This window comes from Amblyomma maculatum, chromosome 1 (genome assembly GCF_055883805.1).
Source record: "Amblyomma maculatum isolate TAMU_Amacu chromosome 1, ASM5588380v1, whole genome shotgun sequence".
Taxonomy (NCBI): domain Eukaryota; kingdom Metazoa; phylum Arthropoda; class Arachnida; order Ixodida; family Ixodidae; genus Amblyomma; species Amblyomma maculatum.
In genome coordinates this window covers 314,545,204-314,572,218 of record NC_139344.1, presented here as the reverse complement: position 1 = coordinate 314,572,218, position 27,015 = coordinate 314,545,204, and the positions used below count along the sequence as shown (strand labels likewise).

General features: G+C 50.5%; 1 protein-coding gene across 1 annotated transcript in view; it reads left to right on the top strand.

Annotated features, from left to right (window-relative positions):
• The first annotated feature begins 317 nt into the window (after positions 1-317).
• LOC146207156 (proton-coupled zinc antiporter SLC30A2-like) overlaps positions 318-27,015 on the top strand; it is a 52,863-nt gene continuing 26,165 nt past the window's right edge. The window contains exons 1-7 of the mRNA XM_084576353.1: positions 318-335; positions 9,931-10,051; positions 11,145-11,291; positions 11,571-11,724; positions 13,753-13,955; positions 17,870-18,093; positions 19,824-20,009. Of these exons, the coding sequence (XP_084432479.1) occupies positions 318-335; positions 9,931-10,051; positions 11,145-11,291; positions 11,571-11,724; positions 13,753-13,955; positions 17,870-18,093; positions 19,824-20,009 (1,053 nt within the window). The remainder of the gene's footprint in view (positions 336-9,930; positions 10,052-11,144; positions 11,292-11,570; positions 11,725-13,752; positions 13,956-17,869; positions 18,094-19,823; positions 20,010-27,015) is intronic.

Genomic DNA, 27,015 nt, shown 5'->3' with positions numbered 1-27,015 from the left:
CTGCGGTGGACAGTGATGCGACACAGCGGGATGAGAGGGCTGTGGCTGTGGAGACAACCAAACGACGCCTTGAGAACTGGATAAGGCATACTAGATAGGGAATTGACTTGGCTAGGACTTGTCTGGTCCACCTGGTAAAAAAGGGAAGCCTCAGTACCAATCCAATCCAATCCAAAAGGATGTTTAAAAAAACCAAGAAGAACAAGAAGAAGAAGAATCGCATGCGCCGCTGCTGCTAGATGGGCAGCCAAGGACTTGAACGCGAAACGCCAGCCGCGCAGCCTGATCCTGTGCCCTTAACCGGCCACGAGACCGCAATGGACATCTTAAGAGCGGTAAGGACCACGAATCCTTTCTAGTTACTCTGGGGGTGTGAAGACCTCCGAGCGCGATGCCAGCGGTGTGGAGCTTGGGGGCATGTAAAGTTCAAGCATGCTTGTATGGTCTCGCGTTCGGAGTAGCCACGAAGCCGAAATCATGGATTGTTTCTTTTTTAGTGCGTAGCACTATACTGGCCGCAATCACGGACTTCGCCGATGTCTGTCCGAAGCCGCTCACTCTCTCTCTTTTCGTGAACTTGAAGTGAAGAAAGAGAAGGTGGCGACGTGTGCGTCGCGCGACTCAGCATTGAGGAGGCGGAGCGGCCGCACAGCTGCAGCAGAAGTTGCTCGCTCTCTCTCTGTCCACCCGTGAACTTGATTAGAAGGAAGGAAAAGTGGCGACGCCCGCATCACGCAACTTAACACTGAGAAGCGGCTGCATAGATGCACCCAGTGAGAGAGTAAGACAGTGAGATATGGGCGTGTCTGTTGCGGGCGTGGCGGCCGTCACTGGGCAGCGTTGCAAAAGCGTGTGTTACTCCGGAGTGAGCTGTCGTGTGTCGCTCGCGCGTCCTCGGTATCTCTCCCCTCGTATCAGTCACTACTCAGCCTTCACGGACAGCAGACGTTCACGCGCGGTGCTCCCTGGATCTCGGATCCGAGTTACTCGCCGCGTCGTGAAGCAGCTTGTGCTTTCAAGCGCTTTTCCCTCTCTCTTTCTCTCCCTCTATGATTCCACCCCAGACCTTTCGGCCGCAGAGCAGTTCATTGTAAAGGAGTACATTGTGCCTGTTTTCGCTCATTTCGGAAGATGGTGTAAGGAAAGCTGAGGACGCGGCTGCGCCACGCGTTTGCTTCGCGTCGCAATAGATAAAGCCGGACCATCTGCCACTGCGGCGCAGGTTCGCCGTGCTCGATGTGCTGAAGTACAACGGTTGCGAAGGCAGCGGGATCGGTGTCTACTGATTCTGACATTGCAGCTAAACGGCGCAAGGATCTACGCGTACAAAGAATGAGGAAACGTGCCGAGCGTGCTCAGGATACTGCTCAAGACACTAAGCGTCATCGTGAAACGGATGCCGAAGCGAAGAGTAACAAACGTGCGTTAGAAACTCAAGGACAACGGACTGCGCGACTGCAAGCGATGGAAAGGTATAGCAGGGATAAGCAGTGCTACACACCTACTTCGAATTTGATTAACTACGCAAATCTACCGTAATTTTTTCCCGTATAGCTCTCATACTGTAGTACAGGTGTACTATTAGCAGCTAGCCTTAGCACAGCTCCATGTTTTTACAATAACATTGCCATTGTCAGGCTTGCCTGACCTCATTTTTGTACGGTCGATTTGGCCCTATGGCGGTGCTAATAAATCACTTTGCCATGTACACGAAAGCCGCGGAAGAGCATTACACTGCGCCGAAGCCAACTTATGCTGCGACTGTTCTCTCAGTTGTGGCTGCAATATAGGGCCGTGAAATCCCAAACATTTAGATGGCGCCCGACAAGAATAGAACGACAGTACAACCCAAAGATTGAAATGGAGTTGGCCAACCAGGAAGTGAGAGAATTAAGAGATTCGTTTCGATGTGTTGTGTACACGTTGTGCACTGTGGACGGACGCATGGCCGCTCAGTTGCCATGCCGAGCCGTGCGGAACTGGACCGTCCTCGGACCATGCGCGCGACCAGAGCACGAGGAGCAACGCATTCTTTACAAGCGCCTCTCTATTTCCTTCTTTTCTCCTCTCTCCGAAAGGTGCAATAAATGCAGTCTCTACCCAGCAACCTAATCGACAGGTTCCTCGCTCACGGGGCTTCCGACGCCCCAAACATAACACTGACGACGAGAAGTTGGATTTAGAACAGACGCAGTTGAAAGTCAGGCCATGGCTACAGGAGCACGGCGCCATCGAGCCGTTCAATGGCAAAAATTGGTCTTTGTGGATGCAGCGTCTCACTTTATACTTCGTTGCAAGCGACGTCACCGACGATATGAAGAAGCGCGCGTTCCTCGTGACGCTTTGTGGAACCAAGACTTTCGAGACTGCTTGCGCGCTGGTTGCGCCGAAGACGCCTGGAGAAGTCAGCTATCAAGACCTAGTCACACTTCTCCAGAAGCACTTCGACCCTAGACCATCTGAGCTGTACAGCCTTCCAGCGACGCGACCAACTGCCTGAAGAATCGATCAGCAACTACGTCGCAGCCCTCAGAAGTTTGACAGCCGACTGCAACTTCGGAGTGCTGACGACAACGTCGGCAACATCGACTTCATCGGCAGAAGGAGACACAACTGCTCTTATGAATCCCACCATGCTGCCCCAAGACGTCATGGGTCATGCTTCGCGACAGATTCGTCTGCGGCATCCGCGACGAGCACCTCCAACAGAGACTGTTCGCGGAGAAAGACGACGTTTCAGCGTGCTTTTGACCTGGCCATGTCAGCAGAAAGTGCGTCGAGGCAGCAGCGAGGACTCAAGGGAGTGACGAACTCCGCATAAGTATACAAAACTTCGCAACCCAAAAAGGAGCACAAGAATCCACCGCAGCAACGACGCTGTTATCGATGTGACGGCTGGCTCGAGGCTCCCACCTGCAAATTCAGGACTGCACAATGCCGTTTTTGCTCTAAGAAAGGCCACATCGAGAAAGTGTGCATCTCCCGCAAGAAGGAAACCAAGGAAGGCAAGCCTAACACCAGGCCAGGAACGCACATTGTGAACGCTCAGTCCACGAGCAACGATACTCCGTACATCGATTCGTGCTACGAGCTGCACGCAGGGAGTGAGCGAAAACCCTGCCCCAAATTCCTTGTTGATGTGAAAATCGAGGGAAGGCCGCTCAATTTCGAAGTCGATACGGGCGCCGCATGTTCTTTAATCAGCGAGGCTACTTACCGCCAAACATGGCCAATGATCGAACGCCCCAAAGCTAACAAAAGAACCCCTTGACTTGCGCACTTGGTCGGGAGAGGAACTTCGCACTCTTGGATCGGCACAAGTTCGTGTGCGATTTAAATCAAAATACTATGTGCTACCCTTGCTGGTAATGAAAGGATCTGGCTGCAATTTGCTTGGACGTGACTGGTCTTCCGCGCTACACATGCGATTGCACGGAATTAATCAGGTCGCTGAGCCAACACCAGAGCTGTAAAAGGTTCTCGCACGCCATCATGTGTTTAAGCGAGACATCGACGGCTACACGGGACCCTTGGTTCATTTGGATTAAGAGCAAGGCGCAACACCCAAGTTCTGTAAGGCGCGTCCAGTGCCCCTTGCGTATCGAGAGGCAATGGAAGAACTCGACCGTCTTCAACGACAAGACATCCTGGTCCCGTGCAAGGTTGGCGTCATTCATTTGCCTCTTTCCATTTTAACCGGTGCCATACTAACCACCAAAATAGCCGCTCTACGCACGGCGGGGGCGTCGGGGTCTTTTGTTCGGACGGCGCTCGTTGTTTCGCTAAAAGCTCGTTTCCGTATTTTTTTTTAACCAAAATGAACCAGAACTTAGAAGTCTCCCTTATCAGTTGATGGCCGCGTTTCCGCCCGGTCGCAGAGTGCGGGAAGACAGCATCCTCCGTGGCCGAGTGCGAATCGCCCACACGTCCGAGGCGGGGAGACGGGAAAACGAAGTTCGTTAAAGAGTTAAGCTTGTGATGGGGGGGGGGGGGGGGGGGGGGGGGGGGCTTGCGGTTAGCGAGGGCATCCACTCTTCGATAGGGCCGGTGCCCCGCGGCGTGGCGCGGTGCGGACAATGTCCGGGATTGGCGTTACCTTGCCTGCCTCGAGGGGGTGTCGCTGTACCTGTTGCGGGTGGGCGTTCGTTGCCGCGTTTCCAGGCTGTGTACGGCGCCGAGGCCGGAGCTTTTAGGGAGAGAGTGAAAACACATGTGAACCTGCCTGGTTTGACGAGACTCCTCCTGCTCGCGCCTTAGAACAAATAAACTTCGTGTTTTTTTTTTTTTTTTTTTGCTTTTCGCGTGGTGAGAGAGCGCGGGACGCGTGATGCTCTGCACCATCGCAGAACAGAGAGATTTTGGTCTCGACCGGAGCCGGGCACGCGGATCGTGCTCCCGAGTAGCCGTGGAGTGGGTTCACGGGGCGGCCGGTGAGACATCACGCTGAGTTGTATATAGTCATTGTAAATAGTCTTCTGTATATAAAACTCATTTACCAGTGCTCAACAAGAGCACTGTCTTCTCACAAGTATCTTGCTATTGGCACAATACTTTGTTACCAGAAAGAAGAAGATAAAAAGAACCACTCCTTACTGCCCGTATTTCGAGTTTGCGTCGTTATCGAAGTGTCGCTATCTCACGTGACCACGAGTCATCTGAATCTGATTGGTCAAAACGCAGGAACCGGATGTTGCTACTGCGGAACCGGAACAGGTGGCAACATCATGTTCCGGCGTTTGCACCAATCAGATGACTCGAGGCCGGGGAGGAGGAGGAGGAAAAACACTTATTATATAAACTTCCTTTTCTTCCTGAGTGGAGCCCTCAGTCCAGGGCTTCATGGGCCGCCTCAATCCTGCAGGCCCGCCAGAACAGCTGTCGCTGGTCTTGCGGGTTGTTGCGAATAAAACGGTAGATAGCGACACTTTGGATAACGACGCAAACTCGGAATACGGGCCCTGGAACCAACGCAACATGCCGAGATGGCTACACCTTTAGTGTGGGTGCGTAAAAAAGGACGGAACATTTCGTGTTTGTGGCGACTACAGGAGCACAGTTAACGCAGTGGTCAAGACGACGGCGTACCCACTACTAACAATCACGGAGGTATTCGCAAAGTTGCGTGGTGGAACCATTTTCTCAACGTTGGATCTCTACCAGGCTTATCAGCAGCTCAAGGGCGACGACGAGACGGCCGCAGTGCTCACCGTCAACACTACCAAAGGACTGTTCTGAGTGAAACGGCTTCCTTTCGGAATATCCTCTGCGCCAGCCATCTTACAGCGTATGATGGAGACAACACTGGCAGGAATTCCTGGGGTGAGTGTTTACCTTGACGACATTATTGTAAGTGGGAAGGACGCTACAGAGCATGCGCAACGTCTAGACAAAGTCATGTCGAGGCTAAGCGAGAAAGGCCTACGCCTCAAGTAAGAAAAGTGCCGCTTCGGCATCAAGTCAGTCGAATTTCTCAGATATAAAATTGACGCGCAAGGCGTTCATACAACCGAGGAAAAGGTCTAGGCTATCCTTCAGGCTCCAAGGCCGACTGACAAGACTTCTCTGCAGGCGTTACTAGGGCTTTTGGCATTTTATGACCGGTTTCTAGAAAACAGAGCTACGGTTGCCGCTAAGCTGTACAAGCTTCTGGAAAAAAACACACCCTGGACGTGGGAGAAGAGGCACCAGATTTCTTTTGATAAGCTCAAGCGTTTGATTCGCTCTTCCACAGTGCTTGCGCATTACGATGAGACAAAGCCTCTACTTTTGTCCGTGGATGCGTCACCATATGGCGTCGGGGCGATTTTAGCCCAGAAAGATGCGTTCGGCAGAGAGGCCCCAATTGCGTTCGCGTCGCGAACTTTGGGAGCCGTAGAAAAAAACTACTCCCAACTAGACAAGGAAGGTCTCGCAGTAGTTTTCGGCGTGAGCCATTTTCACCAATACATCGCTGGCCGGCACGTGACCGTATTAAATGATCACCAACCGCTCCTCGGCATCATGGGAGAAAAGAAAGTATCCGCAGATACTCTCGCCTAGAATGACCCGATGGTGTCTGATGTTGGCCACGTACAATTATGATTTGATGTACAGGCCGGGACGCCTGCACCAGAGTGCTGACGCGCTTAGCAGGCTGCCGCTGCCCGCGCGAGTAGGTGAGCCACACCCTCTTGCAGATGTGCTCATGCTGGCTTCCACGCCGAGCATAAAACTGTCTTCATATCAACTCCCCGAACTGAGCCGGTAGGATCCAGGGATCCATTGATGTCCCGCGTAATGAGAGCTGTGTCAAGCGGAGATCTGCAGAGATTGTCCGGACAGGAATTTTCTGCTTCCGCAAGGCTGGGACCTGAGCTCTCGCTACAACAAGGTTGCCTTATTCGCGGTACCAGATTGGTTGTTCCGGCGGAAGCGAGAAAAGATGTTCTTGGCACATGCAGGGCACAGGGGCGTAGTAGCCATGAAAGCGTGTGCTCGAGGATACTTTTAGTGGCCCGGTGTCGACAACGACATAGAGCGGCTAGTGAAAAATTGTGCAACTTGCTGCCAGCATCAAAGGACGCCGCCTAAAGCTCCACCTTCTGATTGGAAGCGCGCGACTGCTCCATGGCACACAGTCCACGCCGACTTCGCTGGCCCCGTGGAGGGAAGGATGCTACTAATTGTTGTAGACACGTACAGCAAGTGGCTTGAAGTGCGCTACATGCGCAACATACAGTCATCGATTCTGACCGAGGAACTGTTCGCGACCTTCGGCATTCCCGAAAGGCTTGTAACGGATAACGGCCCGTCCTTCGTTTCCACGGAAATAGAAGGTTTCCAAAAGAAGAACGGTGTAGCGCACATTACAAGCACTCCCTATCATCCGGCCACGAATGGGCAAGCAGAGAGATTTGTGTACGAGACAAAGATCATTGGCCAAGGATCAGTCTGGAACATTCGCGTGCAGGCTGGCTCGGTTTCTGCTCAAGCAGCACACAACTGTTTCGGCAACAACGGACAGAACACCAGCCTCATTTATGTTCGGCCGCGAGCTCTCGACGGCACTTACACGTGTTCAGCCACGACCTGCTGAAAAGACCTCGGACGAGAGCGTTACGAGGCGAGTGGCCGTAGGGAAGTCGGTCTTCTTCCGTAACTTCACAGGAAGCCCTGCTTGGGTGGAAGGCACCGTACTCAAAAGACTAGAGCATCGATCTCGGCTGATCAAGATAAACACCGGAACGGTCCGTTGGCACCTTGATCACATAAAGCCAGGTGCTGAAGCATATCCGACTGAAGATCCGCCACCGAACGATCGGACCAGCGGACAGAGAGAAAGATAGAACTTTTATTTGTCCAACATAGTGACTATCCCGCTCAGCGGACAAGCAGCACGCGAACAACAGTCCACACTGCCGGCTCCTTACGTGATCGCGATACCAGAGGAAACTTCGCCTGCGGACGATTTGTCTACAGCGCCCCACTTCGAACAGGGGGAAGCTGAGACCCGGCAAAAGGACTGCGCAAAACAACCCTGCGACGATCAACAAAACGAGTCCAGGCATGATCAAGCTCCGTTAAGGCCTCAACGTCAGCGACCCAACCGATACGGATACGGTGACTCGATCTAAGGAGGAAGGGGTGTTATGTACACGTTGTGCACCGCCTCCTAGTGGACGGACGCACGGCCGCCCCAGTTGGCATGCCGAGCCGTGCGTTCCTCGGACCATGCGTGCGACCAGGGCACAAGGAGCAACGCCTTCTTTACAAGCGCTTCTCTCTTTCCTTCTTTTCTCCTCTCTCTGAACACCCAGCAACCGAATCGAGAGGTTCCTCGCTCACGGGGCTTCCGACGCCCCAAATATAACACGAGGTAACAGATATCAACAAGGAAGTACGAGAGTAGGCATTGACAAGGATTTCAGCGAGATGGAATGCATATCAGGGAAAAGATTAACACTGCGATCGGTTCACGCCTGGCAGCTCGTGCGGTAGTCCGAGAGTAGGGCATCACAGTGAGGCAGAAAATTCTGAGTTGGTGACCAACCGACAAAAAGAAGGCGTAGCAAAAAAGCTAAAAAAAAAAAAAGATAAATGCAACTCCACTATCCATTACATAAACATGCAAGGCGGCAGAAGGAGAGCGAAATGGTTAGAAATAGAACAGCAGTTAAGATATGGTGAAGTCGTTGTATATGCTATGTGCGAGAGGAGATTGTGTGTGCGAGACATAGCTCAGGTACCTGGAAGAACTACCGGTTACCGAAGGATATGTTTGGTAAGTGTGCAACGGAACAACGAAGAAGAAGGGCAGTGGAATTGGTAGGCTGATACACCAAAGGACAAACTGACAAAGGGTAAAACCAGATTGCAAAGAACATGACTAGGTTTCAGGAACAATAAGAGGTAAGTAGGTATGACTAGAGGTAGCCTATTTATGGACAAGCGAAAAATGCAAACAGGAAAACAGGGATCTGGTGAAATGTCTCAGTGAAGGTATCAAACAGTTTGGAGACGGGGCCGAGATCATTTTATTGGGGGACATAAATGCTCGCATTGAGGATTTGGATGGGTACACCTACGTAACGGGAAGTTAATGCTAGAAATTTGTGAGCAATTTAACTTAGTTTTTGTGAATAGATAAAGGAAATGTGAAGGCCAGAACACGTGGGAATTTCGGGAAAGGCAAACGACTATTGATTACTGCTTGATGTCACCAGGAATCTACAATAACCTCGCGAGGATGGAAATAGATGAGGAAGACGTGTACGCTTGGGTAGTGACTATAAATGCATTAGCCTGCAGGTGGTACATCTGGTCGAAAGGAAAGATCAGGAAGCACAACGAACAAACGCAAATTTAACCGGCAAACAACTAGAGCTAATAGCATCGGGCATTGAAACAACAATAGAGAAACACCCCATGGAGGAGGGGGATTATATTAAGCTAGCACAACTCATCCGTACGAAAATTCGACAAGAGTCAAATAAATAGGTGGAAAGGTAGGAGGGCTCATCGAAGCTGGTGGAATAGTGAAATTAAACAAGCAATTGAACGAAGACGGATGACTTCCAGAGCACATAGAAAAGCTAAGAAAGCGTAGCTATCTCAAGAGGAAATATAAAAAAAGAGAGAATCCTATCGGCAAAAGAAACTGAAAGTGCAGATACTTGTGCAGAGTAAAATTAAACAGCGCGTCGATCGCTGGATGACAAGTGCGCAACTCAACTAAAGATGGAGCCATATAAGCTGCCCGGGTAAGCGAAATAATTGGGAGCAGGAACAGATTCAGGACGCCGAGGGAAGATGTCTATAGGGGATGACACCATAGGATCTAGTGCATCAGTTATTGCCGAATCGTCGTTGTCTGCAGACGACACAGCACCGCACTGAGCCACGTTTAAATGGTAGTTTAGAATGCGCGTAGACGATCGAACCGACTGCGCGTTTTTCACGATTTCAAGAATACGCCTGCGAGGAGGCTCTCTGAACGACGCGAGTGGATCGCCAACAGACGCCAATCCAGGCAATTAGCAAACTAGTCGCCATGCAGGATAGAAATCACGGGTGGCCACAAGTCCATGGTGCAGTTGTCCGTGCGTAGCGCGAACAGATCCACGCCGTACTGCTTTCGCACCTGATCTTTCGGGCACAGCGTCGACGTTCACTGGGATCTGTCAACATCTTGCGCGCACAGGCCACGTGTTTGCTTGATGGACCGTCGAAAAGTACACTCGCTACACGTCGTCTTCTACCAGTGGCATATGTATGATTACCCAGCATTCATCGCGTCATGAAAAATAAATAAGGATGGTAGTCAACACAAGGCGATATTCAATACGACCTCTCGGGCGGCTTCCTGCTGCTCGAAAGTACCGAGAGCAGTCCGTTGATTATATACAATCCGCCGCGTGAATCGCAGGGTGTATAAAAACCTTTTCGTTGCAGGTCTCGTCCATTCATTGCCACAAGAATCAAAGCGAAGAGGCTGACGTGGACGTGAGCGCTCGTCGACGTCTCATCTGTGCCAGCGTCCTGTGCCTCACCTTCATGCTCATCGAGCTCATCGGTGTGTATGCACTACACTTACAACGTGCACTTAAAGGCGTCAGATGAGCGGATGTATTTTCCTTCGGGGTGCAAAACATGTCCCCTGCGTTCAGAGTTCAATTTATTCGGAGTCATTAGCGCGACCGTTGCTGACAGAGAGGATCGTGGCCCGGGAAGCCCAAAAATGGCGGCGAAAATTCTTTGAGCACATGGAAGAAGGAGGATATCTCGCCCAGTTGTTGCAGCTCGCAATTTAGAAAAAATATATATATATAAACTATATTGCGCAGTCACTCCACTTAACGTACATTAACACCGGACTTCGTACTCTGTTCGCGAGTATTTTTTTCAGGAGCAAGAGCTAGTATGCAGTTCATTTGCAAGTGAAAACACAAAATTTAATATTGCACAGAGCGCTGCAGCAAACGGTGCCAGAAAAGTCGGAGATCCTTGTATCTTTATATTTCAGCTTTCTTTGTCACACTCATGCAGTTCAAAACGAACAAGGATAGGGAGCCTTTCAACGCAATTAAGTCTGGTCTGATGCCATTCAATGATTTCAGTGATAAAAATTCTGACAAAACAAGGGAATGAGATACCAAGACTGGCAGGATATAAATAACTCAGGGTATGGATGAACGAACGACAGGTATACGTAGAAAAAACAGGCCACTAGGGCGAAGGCACGAAGGGATAATGAAGCACATGGCATTATGGGGCTACAACAGATATGAAGTACTTAAACGTAATTGAAACCAGGCTGAAAGGCTCCCTATCGTTGTTCGTTTTGATGAACTGTATGAGAGTGACAAAGAAAGCTGAAATAGAAAGATACAGGGATCTCCGACTTTTCTGACGCCTTTTACCTCTGTGCAACATAAAATTTCATGTTCTCACTTGCAAAGGTCGTATTTGGCACCGTGATCTACTAATTTGTGACCGCTATCGAACTTCTCACCATGCACTGTATATGAGCGCCCGCATTTACTTAAGGATATGTCTGATTCATGACGACTGTAGTGTGTTCTGCGTCTCGGGATCGGTTGTACCACCCAAGCGCAACCGTACAAAGGAGAACTTTATTTGAGCTAACCAGGAAGTTTCACGCGCAGGTGGCATTTTGGCGAACAGTTTGGCGATAGCGACGGACGCGGCGCACCTCTTGACAGACTTCGCCAGCTTCATGATCAGCCTCTTCTCCCTGTGGATGGGTGCCAGGCCAGCCACGAAACGCCTCAGCTTTGGCTGGTACCGAGCAGGTGCGTGCACTCCTGGGTGCCTCAATATTGGCGCATAATTCAACGTTCGATCGCAAGATTCAGCTACTCAGCATGTCAATAGGAAATATATTTTCCTTAATATGCAGACTGATCAGTAACGCCTGACTGATCAAGCTGCCGCACACTATAACCACATACTGGATGTTTCTGTGCGTCTATACATCCTTTTGTTTGCGGTATTTTAGCGTATTTTTACCTGCGCATTAAGTACAGTGCGTTGCGATTATAAGGGGTCGTGTCGTCTCATTGGCTTTTCAGAAGTGATCGGCGCGCTGACATCCGTGATCATGATCTGGGCCGTCACCGGCGTGCTGGTCTACATGGCGATCCAGAGGATTGTCAGCAAGGAGTACAACATAGACGCCACCATCATGCTCATCTCCGCCTCCGTCGGTGTTGTGGTCAACATAGTGTGCTTATCAAATGCTCCCATTATATGGTTTAAGGAAGGAAAATATGTTTGCATATCTGCTATCTGAAGCACCTCAACTGGGGCGGCGGAAATAAAGGGATAGCGGGGAAGAGGCAGAGGAAATCAAGGAGGTAAGCGATAGTGAGTGAGAAAAGGGTAGGTAAAATTAAAAGAAATATATACACTATGGTACAGTAGTTTGAGGCTACAAGTTTATATCCGGGCAAAAAATAAAGCTTCAACATACCGCCATCCACGATTCGCTATCTGCGCGTGCGCATATATATGGCTGCGGAGTAGATGTGGTCGATATTTCTGCCACTGCGCATGCGTAGTGTCGTGAATGCATGATTAGCCGCGCTGCTGTCGAGGTGTGAAAGCGACAAAACGCGATCATACAGACAGGTGGCATATGGTCGTTCCATCAGCATGTCACACTGAATGGCGGTCACAACTTTTCAAAAAGTAGCTGCACGTTTGAAATACTTTCGTAATTCTCTTCCTTCTCGGTCCATTGTAACATCACGACGAGCATTGTATCATGATTTAGCAGAGCGGAGGCCCCTGTCAATGGGGGCGTCCAGTACGTCTCCTCTGTGGTAAACCTCCCTAATACGTTCCTCCTTTGAATTTCAATTGGACTGGACCCACTTGTGTTTCCAGGTGTTGTTGGCCTCTAACTAAAGCACGCTCGAAGGAGTACCACATGGAAATCGAAACTGCATTTCACGTAAAGCGGCCACCCGAAAGCACGTGCGGCGACAAACGCAACAACTCCACGACACAAAGTGTTCGTATTACTTTCAAGTTTAGGTCAGGCACATGTTCGCCACCTGGTGCCGACGGGCGTGCTGAAGGACGTGCCAACTATGCGTTCAGCAGCGTCCTACTTATTAGTGCAGAAGAGCACTCTATCTTTCACAACGCCGGTCTGCAGCCACGTCATTAACTCCGTTGCGTGGATAGTACGCCGAGATCCAGATGTTTTCTTAGTTTAGCTGTAAAATGTATGCAAGCAATGTTGCATGAATATTTCCACATTAACGAGATAGAAGACATGCATGGTATCATTGTGCGATTTAATTCTTGGTGTCGACAGATTTTTTTTTTTTTTTTGTAAACAGGGAGTGTCCCGGCTGTATAGTGGAACGCTTGCAGGAATTTTATTCAGATGGGCTGGTACTCCGCAGAATAGCCTCATCGTGAAATCCGTAGGCCAAAGAATAATAATGTAATAATCAGCTTTATTATTCATGTCACGGTGAGCGATGTTCTTGCTCTTCGCAATGCCATCACAGTTGACTGGCATATGAGTATTGGCAAGCTTACTTTCAACAGCAACAAGGGCAAACATGTCCACTGCCCATTTATAATGGCATACGAATGCTCTATGTGGGCACAATAAGCGCAAATTGGCACGACTTTATAAGCTGCATGAAACCCAAGCGGGTGCGACTGACAAATTTCTTTAGCCTCGCACAGTTGGCTTAGGGCTCAGAGTTGGGCTTAGAAGGCGCAGGCTTCTTTCTCAAGCCACGAGCCCTGGTAGGCCGAGCACTAGGCCGGGCCGTGGCTTGTACCCACTTGAGAAGAGCGGTGGGTGTCCGGCCAGCAGTGGGAGTCGAACTCACTACCTCCTGAAGCCGAAGCGGGTACTCTACGCAAGCAGCTGGGCAAAGTAGCACTTCTTGTCTTTCCGATCGACTACTGCATAATTAAGTCTCCACCATCGAAAGCATCGATTTTCAATTCTCTCCAAGGTTCCCGTCCAGCAACTACTGCTTCGCTTTTGCTCTGGTCGTTGTCATACATCAGGCAGCAAATTCTTGCATCTCGTTTTTCCTTGTACACGCTCGAGAAACAGCCTTGTCTTGTTTATACACGTAGTTATTATCGATCAACAAGAGCCTACCGTTAAGTGCGATTCTGCTCAGACAGCTATAGGTCAATCCTTTATAGCGTCCTCATGTTGGATCGATTAGGGGTTGAAAATTCCCAAGAAGATATGACGTTCCGCTTCGCGTGCAGCATGGGCCTGGCGTTGCAGATTCACCCTACGGGTGCTCTGGGCCATAGCCACGGTTCGGAAGAGTCTGCGCGTCGCTTCGACCTGCCCTCGACCGAGCCGTTCGTGCCACAAGGGGCCACCGCCAGTGAGTTGGACTCGTCGCGACACTTCAGCCGCCTGGACGTCTTCCGCGGCGTGCGTTCCCGCTCTGCGCTAGGCTCCGGTGCGTACTTATACATCTTGACAGGTGGGACAACTTGGGGATATCGAGATTACTCGCCAAAGATTGCAGCGTTGAGGATCGGTGTTATAAACAATCAGGCGTTGTCTCGAGCAGTTACTATGCGCTGACCAACCGCAGAAGAAATTCATAATCAGTATGTCGTGACGCTCCCATTATACGGCATGCATTGTTTATAGTTATACACCGGAATAATGTGGGCCCGACTTCCACCAGCGCGCTGGCGCGCCTGCCGCGTCGGCACCAATCAGCGCGTAGATAATGACGCCCACTATGTGGTGTTGCACGTCAGGATACCTATACGTCCAGAGTACTCGACCGCTGTCGCTCCAAAGTTGGGCATGCTGTCCTGCTCACGTATCAGAACAGTTGACGCCTCAAGGATCTGTAATTTCGGCCCTTCTCTTCAACATCGCTATGGTTGGTTTGGCGGAGAAGTTGAACGCCATAGACGACATTCGGCACGCAATATACGCCGATGACATAACGATTTGGACGACTGAGGGCTCACTAGGTCTCAAGGAGGAGAGGCTACAAGCAGCCGCGGACTGTGTCGAGAGCTACGCAAGGGCTAGGGGATTCTCGTGTTCGCCTGAAAAATCTGAAATTCTCAGAGTATGTAGGCCTCGATACGACAGTAAAGTTGACCTCACCGTTATGCTAGCCGGGGTTCGCATACCAGAAGTGCACGTGCTGAGAGTGTTGGGAATGTGGATTCAGTCCAATCAGAGGTCGGACCACACGATCAGATTGCTATCTGGATTTTCGGCCCAGATAACGAGAATGATTAGGCGAGTGACCTATAGAAGAAAGGGGATGAAGGAGGAATGGGCATGGGCAGAACATGTAGTGCGAAGAGAGGATAACCGATGGTCGCTTAGGGTAACAAACTGGATTCCAAGGGAAGGAAAGCGTAGCAGGGGGCGGCAGAAAGTTAGGTGGGCGGATGAGGTTAAGAAGTTCGCAGGGCGGGTCAAGTGGATGCAGCTAGCACAGAACCGGGTTAAGTGGAGAAATATGGGAGAGGCCTTCGCCCTGCAGTGGGTATAGTCAGGCTGATGATGATGATGATGATGAAGGAGGAAGACACGCTCAAGTTATTGCGGGCGCTTGTGGTAAGCAAAGCCACGTTCAGTCTTCTCTATCAACATCTGAGCCAGACGGAGAAAGAGCAAGTGGAATCGATCCTCAGGAAGGTGTACAAGACAGCGCTGGGGCTACCAATAAGAACGGCAAACGCGAATTGAATGGCCCTTGGCTTAACAAACACATACTAAGAGCACAAGGAAGCGCGGCTTATTGTCTCTCAGAAGATGAGGCTACAACGCACGGCGGGACGAGCTCTCCTCCGAAGACTATAGCTATCATGATCACATGCTGGAGATTGAACGGACGATAGACATATCGGACGCGATCCGGTCTACGTTTATAGTAGCGAATTCCCAAGAACATGCATCCTGTCGTTCATCAGGGTAGGCGTAGGGCCAGGACGGAAGCCTTAGCCAAGACCTATCAGAACAAGAACACCGTCTATGTAGACGCGGCGATGTATTCTAACGAAAGAGATGCGGTGGTGACGGTTGTAGATTTCCAGCTAAAGGAGAAAATGAGCGCCTCGCTACGGAACTGTACCGTGTCTGACGCCGAGGAGGCCGCTATTGCTCTGGCGGTCGCTGAGGGCAATAGGTCCGGGCGTTCACCAACGGATTCACCAACGGCAGGATTGGCAAAAAGGCGGCCGCCATCTTGAAGGCCGCCTTTGTGCTTCCGGGGCACGGCGGCTTGCCGGGAACATCCAGGCCGGTAGCATACTCGAGGTTATGCAAACCGAGGGAGGTCAGAGGCCAAAGAGACCGAGGCAGCGACTCGTACCTACGCAGACATTTTGGTGCACTATCGGGGGACCAGAAGACGGTATCATCTGCCCCACAAGTTGTTAAACAGGGAGCAGTCAGTGTCTTGGCGGCAACTACAAACAAATTCTTACCCATGCCTGTCTTTATACAGCAAGATACATCCGACTGTATACAGGGATACGTGTCCCTGGTGTGGACAGAAACCGACAATTTATCATATCACATAGGCCTGCCAGGAAATAGATGCAGTGCCGATAATTCACAACGCCACGCCGGAGCAGTGGGAGGCTGCGCTGTCCAGTTCGGAGTCGAAAGACCAGCTTTGGCTGATTGAACGGGCCAGCAGGGCATCAAAGGCCGCGGGAGTCCTGGACTGAGGACCCAACCACGGGAGCTCTAGATTATTTTTCTTTTTTGCATTATATAAAGTTTTCTCTTTCTCTCTCTCTGATGGGTGGAGACCGATGGATGAAAAGCGCAGCTCTGTCACTTTGTGCGTATGAGTTACGGGACAGGGTGCCTTATAGCTGCATCGGGAGTGTAGGGCCGCCGCTCGAGGTTAATCACTTCCAGATGCGCGTACTTGCATATCGCCGCCATCGGCTTACCTGCTTCCTGCATTGTGGACACAGTCCCCCTTCCCACACACGCACCGTGTACGAGGAAGGCAGACCGACCCGACCTCCTACCGTCGTCACTGGCATTGCAGGGCCCACTACGCCGGTGCACATCCTTGGTAAGAAGCACAGTTTATCGCGCTGCCGTGTGGTCGCACATATGGCACCCTTTGCCATATGTGCGAGCACCCAACGAGCAGCCAAATGGAACTTAGGCCTTTGTTTGACACTGTGACTTTGTGCAGTGCGAAACGCCTTGTCTGCTGATGCGACGGAGCGAGCCCACGACGGAGGCACCTAGGATTTGACACGGGCATAGTTCTCAGAGCGTGGAAGCGAGAAGCTTCCCTTTTCTCCTGCTCCGGGTCTTCGGCATAGCGCATGTGGTCTTTCCCTTTCCATGTTGTTGCTGTTAGTCAAGCATGGGTGGTGCGTGGCAATGCATCTGCGCATATGTGGAAAGGGTTTAGCTTGAGCGTGAATGGAGCGGCGGTATGGGGGAAGCGAGTGTGAAGAGAGCCTCCCTACAGGAGAAGGTTCGATACCCTTACCACCGAAAGGGTGTTACCGTACTTTTTGTTTGATCTAATTTGTATTTATAGCGGGGCCCTGGGTTAGAGGTTGAGGCCAACCCATGGGGATCTGCCCATCTAGCATATTATTTATGCATTGGACAATTGATGTGTGGGGTCGGACGCTGAAAATGACCGCCCCTATTTTTTTGTTGTTTGAGTGTGTGAAACGTGATGTGATCGAAAAGAGTCCGGTCCAGATTGACCTGCAGAACTTCTGAGTCATGTAATACGGTTCAACTTATAGGCTCTAACCTGTTAGGTCGGTGAGGCGCAAGTTTGTTCTTTTGTAAATTCATTTCTGCTTCGTTTACTCTCTGTGAATATATGCTCTGCAGTGCAACCCCCTCAAACACACCTCCTGACCTGCTTCCACGCCGAATACATGACAGGAAGGGTTTAGGAACCTTCCGACAAAGAACACCATAAATTCTACTGGGAAAATTATTCTAAGGCTGACACTTAAAAAGACGTCGCAGGCGTTCCTTTAAAACAAGAGGAAACATTACACATATGTGCACTCTCAAAACGTCTCCTATGCAGACATGTGACAGCGATGGCTACCCTACAGCCCCGGTGCAGTTCACGCCATGGCTACAATATAGTGAAAATGAGAGGGGGGTAATATTGCAGGGCACTGAAAGCGAACGTCCTGATAGATTCCCTTCCTCTTAACTCTTCCGTCTTGCTCAAACAGTATTTTTGTACTTTGATTGCGTGCTCTCTGGTACGTGCGCCCTAGTTCTGTTGCTCACCAAGAAACTTTAAGCGTCGCCCTGCGTGCTTCTAGTCCTTGTGAACGCGTCATTTCCGCTGGTCTAGCCCCATAGCACTGCGACAATCTTGTGCAGGCAGCCTGAGCCCTCCGTACTTGAGCGTCGGAGAGAACGTACCGGGCGGCACGTACAGCGCGCCGTCCGTCGCCTCGCCGCCATACGACACGTCCGGCCCGGAAACTGCGCCTGGGACACAGCGCACCGGCCCCACGACTCCCAAAGGCGTCGCCGTCGACAATGTGTCACAGGAACGCAAGGCCGAACAATTTCCTGCGGGAGGTACATCCGGCTCCCAGAAGGTATCGAACCCACATTTCTACAGAAAATCTCTTTAAATACTGAAAATTGCGCACAGAACAGCCCACAACCGTGGGCACTCATGCTGTGCTGATCCAGAACCGACTGTGATCACCCGTTGAAAAGGGTTTGGGCCACATCATCATCATCAGCCCTGTTCGTTATTTCGTCTTGTTCCATGCACGATTTTCAGTTATGCTGACCACCAACTAGCCCAACTTCATGGCTTGATGGTAAATTTGTATAAGCTGCATGCTGCTGAGGGCGCGCCTCAAGTATAGTATTCTAGAACACTGTATACCTCAATGGTTTCTGCTGGCGAAGTTTGATTACGTGTTATGCATTCGAAATGGGAAAACGATGGACCACACTTCAATCCAATCAAATAGGGTTCCATGAAACCCCGATCAAACAGTTGAATGAACCATAGTAACAGGAAAAGTTTTGAGGTTTGAAAGCAGCCAGCTGTGGTGAGATAGACGAAAAAGGAACGAACCATAAAGAGGCCTCGAATGTTACGACTGTAAAGCTATGACTAACAAGGTGCCGGAAATCGCAACTCCGCCGCAAAGGCGCAAAGCAGAAGACTGTGGCGTCCTCCGCTCCCATCCGTCTTGATGACTAATCACTGTTTTGCTCGCTTTAACAGTGAAGTATTTACACGCTTTTCAAATCACTTTTCCCAATCCCAGGAGCTAACTATATAACAACCCCCTCTCTTCGGTCGAAGAAATTAGAAAAAAATCCCGCCCATTTCCCCTCATCATCATCATCATCATCATCATCATCATCATCATCATCACCAGCCTACATCTGCAGGGTAAATGTAAATGGGCTACCATGGAAGAGGAAAGAACTTGGGAGAGGCCCTGATATAGAGGCTAGAACATTTGACAATGTTCTAGCCTCTGTAGCCCTGACGTCACTGCTTTGAAGCCGGCATGGCCGCGCGGCCGCGCCGCGACCGGACGCTGCAATGTATTTCCTCCTCGTTTACCCTCCGCATTTTCTATCTCCGCGACATGGACGAAGAAAATCTTCCTCCATGCTCCGCGACGCTCGCGTACCTCGGGCCATTATCAACGCTGTTGCTAGTGGCCCGAGTTTTCATAGCAACAGCGATGCCGTTGCTAATGGCCCGACTTGGCTAACCCTAAATTTTGACGTCACTTCCGCCACACTTCCTCCAATGCATTGGGAATGGCAAGGACCTCTCCTAAGTTGTTTCCTTCCTCCATGTGGGCTACGGAAGAGTTCTACCAAGCGTAACCATGCTGCGAATTTTTCACTGAATACCATGTTTAACTATGCTAAACTTCTGCTATTTGTTTTCTTGAGTTGCATCCGACTATATTATAGGTAAGCAAATGCTAATATATACTGGCCTTTTTTTTAAAGAGATATCGTCGTTAAAAACGGAATACAATATTTAAAAATAAACTTATTAAACATCTCCGAGAAGAGGCGAAACTGACAGCGCCAATCTAGACAAAAACAAAAATCACACACGACAAACTATCCTGCTCTAGAAAACAAGCTTGCCTTTCATTCGTTAGGCAGCAGTATGATACCAGCTGGGTTTTAAAATTTGTGCCCTGCACTTCTAAAGCCACTAAAAGCCAACCCCAATGAGTGGCGATAAAATTTAGAGAATAAAAATTACACTTTTGGGAGGCATCGACGAACATCGGCCTACAACTTGGCATGAGGCATTTCGCCTATCTCCGTACAGGCCATACTAAGCAACCCCGAGGAGTGCACCGCGCCGGCCACCTGTTCTGAGACAAAGGAGCGCTCCAAGGGTGGGACCGTTCCTGGCGGCGCTGCGGCTCCACCGAGCTCCGCCGCCGCAGATGCGTTCGTCGACGGGCCCGGGGCTATACAGCACGATATCGGAACGACATCGGATGGTCGCAGCGTAGGTTTTCGAACGAGATAAAACGAGCACTATGGCACGGGAGCCAAACCTTTGAATGACCCATTTCCGACCCTCTTCGCTCACAAGAAAGTAAAATATTGCTGGAATAACTAAACGTGAATCCTTTGAAATGAAGTTTAGCGTCACAACGCCAGACCTACTTTAATTGATGGCTGATACTGATCAGCAACTTGATCGCACTGATTAGCACTGTTTATTGTTGCATTATGCTTTGTTCAGCTTTGTTCAGGCAATATGTATAGGCTCTCCAGAAAAAAAAAAATACTAGTTTGAACCGTTTACTGAACCGATTCAGCGCCGTTAATCTTGAGCCTCGACACTCCAGGTTAAGTTGAAAGTATACCGTTTCTCCATCGGTATTCGAGCTTCAACTTCACATATATGTATTGAAAAAGATTGGGTCAAAAATTTCATTCTTGTCATTCCTCTACTCTTACGTTTTTAAATTCCTGGTTATTCATTTCTGCATTCAATAATTATGCAGCTGTAATCTGTTTCCGATATATTGTAGCAGTTGCTACACAGAACAACTACTGCAGCGGCTGGACGGCACCAGGGACGGGCCTATACTTCTACGTCCTCTCCTTCTACCGATTGCAGTCTTTCTTCTTCTACCTCTGAAACACGTTGCCCCCTCCTCTGGAGCATGCAGAGTTATCGTCAGATAGATGAGGGGAGAGAAAAGGCATACATGAGTTACACCACGAGTCTGACATCACTTACTAGACTGTATGCATCCTGAAGATCAGTGGGGGGTCGCTCGTAGTACGGCTTCATTCTCACAACATGCATAACGTCGCTGAGCTTGCTGTTGTGCGATAAGCAGGCTTGTGCAACTTGGTACGTTACGTCGCTGAGGCGGCGGACAATAAGGTATACAGACTGAAGTAGCGGCACAGTAATTTTTCGGACAGCCCACGGCGACGAACGGGCGTCCAGACCACACATAGTCGCCTGCGGTGTAGGTAACGAAGCGGCATCCAAGGTAGCGGCATAGCCTCCTTTATACACTCTGTGCCTTGCAACTCCGCGGCCGTCGCCGCCATACCGCCGCTCCTCCTCCGTTGACAAGTTAAGCGTGACCCGCATGGAGCGTTTTTCCGGGCGATTCGCCGGCGCCGACGGCAGCGGAGCGTTTTTTTGCCGCCGGAGAGGACGATTTTGCCAAATCGTCGGGATCTGGCTGAACAGATAAAAACGCCGACGACGCGCCGACGCCGGAAGTCGGCAGCGGCAGAGAGCCAATGAGAGCCGGAGCAGCCGTCACGTGATTCCGGTTGGAGCCACGCCCACGCCGGCCGAGAGAGAGAAGCTCGCGAGAGCGGAAAGAACGACGGGGGTTTGGCGCTCCTACCGAGGGTTTCGGGTTTCTCGGCCGAAACGGCCGAGCAGCAATGTAGTCTTTCGGAGTCGCGGGGGCGCACGAGGCGACGACCGCAAGGTCCGGGCATCGGGCACCGCGCATTTCCTTTTTTTTTTAGGTTTCTAGGTTAGAGTTCCGTGAAGGTGGGCCGTCCGCTGGGGCCACGAGTGTTTACGCTGAGCTGGGAGGTTGTTTATGAGCTGCTAGCCTTGCCAGCGAACTTCTGATGCCTCCCTTGTGCTATGGCTTCTGCATTTAGATCCATAGCTGTTGGAAGTGATGCCTTGCCTGTTTTCTTGACACACCTGACCCAGAAGAAAGAGAGGAAACCACAACTTGAAGCTTGCGGCGACAGGGAAAACAAGATGTTCGCGACCTTCTACGCACGGCCGGATGGGGGCGCGTGCGTCGCGCAACTGGGCGGCAAAAAAAACGCCGCTCGGCTGCTGACCATGCGGGAGTGAAATCGTCGACGCCGGCGCGGGCGTCGGGCGTGCGACGCGTTTTCGCGTGCAAAAAACGCTCCATGCGGGCCACGCTTTACGCCGCTGGCTGCCGAGAGATGGCGACGGCGACGTAGGGTCACCTAAGGGTCACCCTCTCCAGGCGAGTGCCGGCTGCGCCGTGTTGCAAAGCGGTCCGGATAGCCACGCGCTGCCGCTTTCTCGCTGTTTCGTGGACTGTTTTGCAGTGTACAAGGTCATGCTTCTACTTTTCTCTGCCTTCGGGTGCTGCAGGAATACAGCATTATACCAACTGGTAAGTGACAGCTTTGCTTTGTCCTTCCGGCGATCGCTGCGAGGTGTTCAGCTGCTTTGAGGCTTGTAAAAAAAAGTGACAGCACCAAGCACTGTTTATTAAGCGTCAATACTGCAATAGTAATGTTAGATGTGCACCTGTGCTTTCTGGCCTGCAATTCTAATTGCTTCCCTGCCTAGCTCGTCTGTGTAGTGTGTTAGATGTGCTCCTTCGAAGTTTTTTTTTTTTTTTTTGCAGTATACGCTAATTACGAAATTTTGTGATAAAATAGAAACACAAGATTTACTTATTGTGAAGATGACTACTTTAAAGTGAGTTAAACCGAATCGTGCCAAACCTATATTAGTTTTCCTTGTCAACTAAATCGCTGTCCCTCTCTAGCATCGGAAACCGCAAAACTCGTACTCAACCGCACTAAGGCCTGTGAAAAATAATGACAGCACCAGAAGTGTGTTTATTACGCGACCAGTAAGGTAATAATAATATTAAATGTGCACGTGTATTTTCTGGACTGCGATGCTAACTTCCTCCCTGGTTAGCTCGCCTGTGTGGTATGTTACATGTGCTCCAGCGCAGTATTTTTTGTTTCGCTAACTGCGCAATTCTGTGAAAAAATAAAACCACAAGCTTTGCCTATTGTGACGATTATTTTGGAGTGATCGTAACAAAAAGATGCAACGCGTATATTTGTCTTTCCTTGTTTTTCAGTTAAAAAAACACTTATACGACGCGCTGAATCATTGAAAGTATCATCATCATCATCATCAGCCTGATTATACCCACTGCAGGGCGAAGGCCTCTCCCATATTTCTCCACTTAACCCGGTTCTGTGCTGGCTGCATCCACTTGACCCCTGCGAACTTCTTAATCTCATCCGCCCACCTAACTTTCTGCCGCCCCCTGCTACGCTTTCCTTCCCTTGGAATCCAGTTTGTTACCCTCAGCTGTTACTTGAAAGTAACAGCTGATACCGAAATTGTTCTCCTTACAGATCTCAATGGCATACCGCGATGCAGTTGTTCCAATCATCTGTAAATCAAGCTGGCTTCTGAAGTGCTATCGGTGACAGCTGTCGCCGTGAACATTTTTCCCTACTTGTGGCAACTATTCATCACACCACTTCTACATGGTACTCTTGTAGCACAATTGCTGCTGTGAAATGTGTAAATAAATGCTGGTGCCTTTCTTCTTAAATTTTGTTTTACAGCAGCGTAGACTAGTATTGTATTTTTTTCTATTACCATTGGCGCTAGCGGAGTAGTCATGCAGTGTTTCGAGCCATGCGCAATTTCTTGAAACTGCCTGACAAAATGTCATATAGCGTTGGTGTTATTGCCTAACAAGTATCATGATCACTTGTTATGCTTAATGTATGTCGGCCTTACAAGTAAATATGCTGAATATGCACGATTTATGCTTAGGAACAGTTATCACGCTAGCGAATAACAGCGCTCCCGCCCCGCGCCGACGTTCGTGCCCATGCGACCAATGTGCCTCAACCCCTACGTCAGTGGCGTCCTCAGCGAGGGGAGCGGCAGCGCCGCGCAACTTTACCCGACGGCGCCGCTCTATTGTTCGCGCGGCGCGTTGACAGGCGGACAACATCACTCTGCTGCTGACGGTGGACTCGTTGTCTGGCCAGTTGCCGCGCTTCTTCCGCGCGTTGAACATAGGCGGCGACGTCGAGGTTAAGAGTCTCACTATCAGGGTCAATGGGTAGCATATAGCGTCCAGCGGAGTGGTAACCTGGCGACCGAAGGCTAATTGGAACGGAGTAAGCCGCGTCGTTACTTGCTGCGCTGTATATACGCGAATGTTGCGTATGGAAGGATTTCATCCCATGTTTTGTGATCGACACCAGCACACATGGCAAACATGTCAGTTAAGGTCCTGTTGAGGCGTTCCACCAAGCCATTTTTTGTCTGCGGGTGGTAGGCCGTTGTACGTCTCTGGCTGGTGTGCGCGAGCTTCAGCACGACCTGAGTGAAGCGGGCCGTAAATGCAACTCCACGGTCGTTAATGATAGCTGCACGAGCGTCATGACGCAGGGCAATGTTGTGCACAAAGAATTCGGCGACTTCAGCATCTCAGCGTACCATGTTAAGTGATCCGTCGCGACCACAATCCGCCATTTTCCAGAGGACTTCGGAAAAGAGCCGAGGAGGTCCACAGGAATTTACTGGAAGGGGGTCTGGAAAGGGCTGCAGAAAGCTGGCTGGTTTCAGAGGGGATTTCAGCCGTTGGCAATCGCAGCATGTAACGTATTTATGCACGGATGGTAGTAAATTGGGCCAATAATACATCAGCTGAATCTTTTCCAGCGTACTACTGACCCCCAAGTGGCCGTCGGATGGTTCATCATGACAAGCACTCAAGATTTCGGAGCGTAACTAGGATGGTACAACAAGCAGAAACGAATCCTTGTTGTTGTCAAGGTTGCACTTGTAGACTGCTCCGTGTCGAAAATGAAGAAATGCAGCCCACGGCGAAATACACGCGGTACACTAGCATTTGAACCCTCCAGGTACTCTGAGTGGCGCCAACTCAGAGTCGGTCCGTTAAAGTTGCACGATGCGGGAGACGCTACGGCAGAAAGAAAAGGGCAATTTCGGTGATGCCTTGCGTAGAAAGATCTACAGGCCCTCGTGATAAACAGCCTGCCTCTTGGTGTTGCCGGCCCGACTTGTAGACAACCGTCACGTCGTAATCCTGCAACCGGAGGCTCCGTATGGCCAATCGGTCAGAAGGGTCTTTAACAATGGCTAGCGATCATAGCGAGTTATGATCGCTGACAACTCGAAACGGTCGCCCGTAAGTGTGTGGTCGAACTTACCCAGAGCCCAGATGACATCCTTTTTATGTCGTCGAATAGTTCCCTTTCGATCGATAGCGTGCGGCTCGCGTAGGCGATGGCTCGTTCTGCACCGTCCTGCCACTGTTTCAGTACAGTGTTCTGATGAGGATAGCCTCGAGACCAACGTTGCTGGCGTCAATGTGGACATCAGTGTCTGCATTCTCGTCAAAATACGCTAGTATTGGCGGACTTTGAAGGAGGCGGCGGAGCTCCTTGAAGGCTTCGTCTTGGGCACTCCCCCATAAAAAGGGTGTCACCTCGAATCAAGGCTTTTAGAGCGAAAGCAATACTACGCCAGGTAGAACCGTTCTTCACGGCAGCAGACCATAGCCCGTCGCGCGCCGTGCCGCTTGACCTTGAGCCGCCGCCACGCTTAACAGATGGCGTGTTGTCGCCATGGCAACTGGTATCGAGGCACACTAATGGCAACGCCGTTGCCGTAGCAGTGCGATTATGCGATCTTCGCTAGTTCTCTCCTCTCTCGCCCTTGCGCTCGCTCTGCGGCAGCTCCACGAAAAATAAAGGGGGGGGGGGGGAATCCGCGGACACAGAGGAGAGGAGGTGACGCTTCGCCTGGATGGAATATGGAGGAAGAAAAAGCGCGCCGCGGCGGAAAAGTGAAGCCTAGTCCAAGGAGAACCTCCTTGGCCTAGTCATAAAAAATATAATGGAAAGAATCATGGGAAATTAGCCGTCACGTGATACGGCAAGCGGTAGCCGGTAGCTGGTTTCGGTTGCGGTTTCGCACGCTTCGCTCTGAAGGAATGCCTTCGCGTGGCCTTCGCTACGCGACGCCTGCACTAAAAACCTGAGGCGCGCGCTGCGAGCAGGCGATGGATGGAACTTTGGACTGGCTGATTCCGTTGGGGGCTGCCACCGCCGCGCAGTGCACCCATGTATTTTGCGAAGTATGGCTGGGTCCCCTCAGCTGCTCCATATGAAATGCTTGCGGGGCTCGGCGCACAAAGACGAAGCACGCGAGAACAAGAAGGACGAGGGGACGAAGCGCTGATCATCGCTTCGTCCTGTCGTCCGCTGTGTTCTTGTGCTCTGTCTTTGTGCGCTGAGTCCCGCAAGCATGGAATCAAACCAACTAGCCCAACAAAAAGTACTGCGATATGAAATGCTGCGTGCCGGGATGCAAGAACTACACGGATATACCTCTCGGGGCTTTCGCTCTAACAGTGAGTATCCTGTTATGCGCACTCCTCGAGAAACGAAACATTTGTTTGGTTTGTCAGGGAATGTGCATATATTTTTCGAGACGAAAATCGTTTGATTCATTTAGGAAATGCAGACCTCAAATACACATTGTTACGCTGAAGCCAGTTCCCCAGGCATGCAATGTTATGTCGAATTCGTAGTCTCCCTGATGAAACCAAAGATGAAAAGGCCACCTGCAGTTCTCACTGGTGTGCCTATAAACACGGAGTACAATGCAACAATTGTAAACAAAGTAACTTATGTGTTACGACGAGACGCACAACTTTCAGCAGTCCACTCCGGTAGGCTTTCCGCGGGACATCCAGTCACTAAAAAATACCATGTACCCTGCTGCTTTTGAGTCTGGCAACTATGTTGGCGAAATTCCCAAGAATCATTGCGCGCAAGAGAGAGAAGGGAGTGGCGTCAGAGGAGGTTGGCTTGCGAAGGCTGCGCGCGCTCCCTCCTAGTTTTTTTCTTCCTCCATGGGGTGGAATCAGCCTGCCATACTTGAATTCACATTACCTCTAGCCACGGGCAGGAGCTGCCAACTCGGGTCGCTCTTCATATGGGAAGGTGATATCAGAATCAGCCTGCCAGAATCGTTTGCATTGTCGTTACGGCTTCGACACGCAGGCACGTCCATACGGCTTGGTTGAAGCGTGACTTCATATGTGCGCTGGTAGCTTACGCTCTCGCGTCATACCCTTAAAGGATTAGATTAAGTGTCCCCAATAATGTAGCACCTTACACTGATAGAGCGCGATAGCGACAGGGGAATAATGTAGCACGCAAAAGAAGCTTCC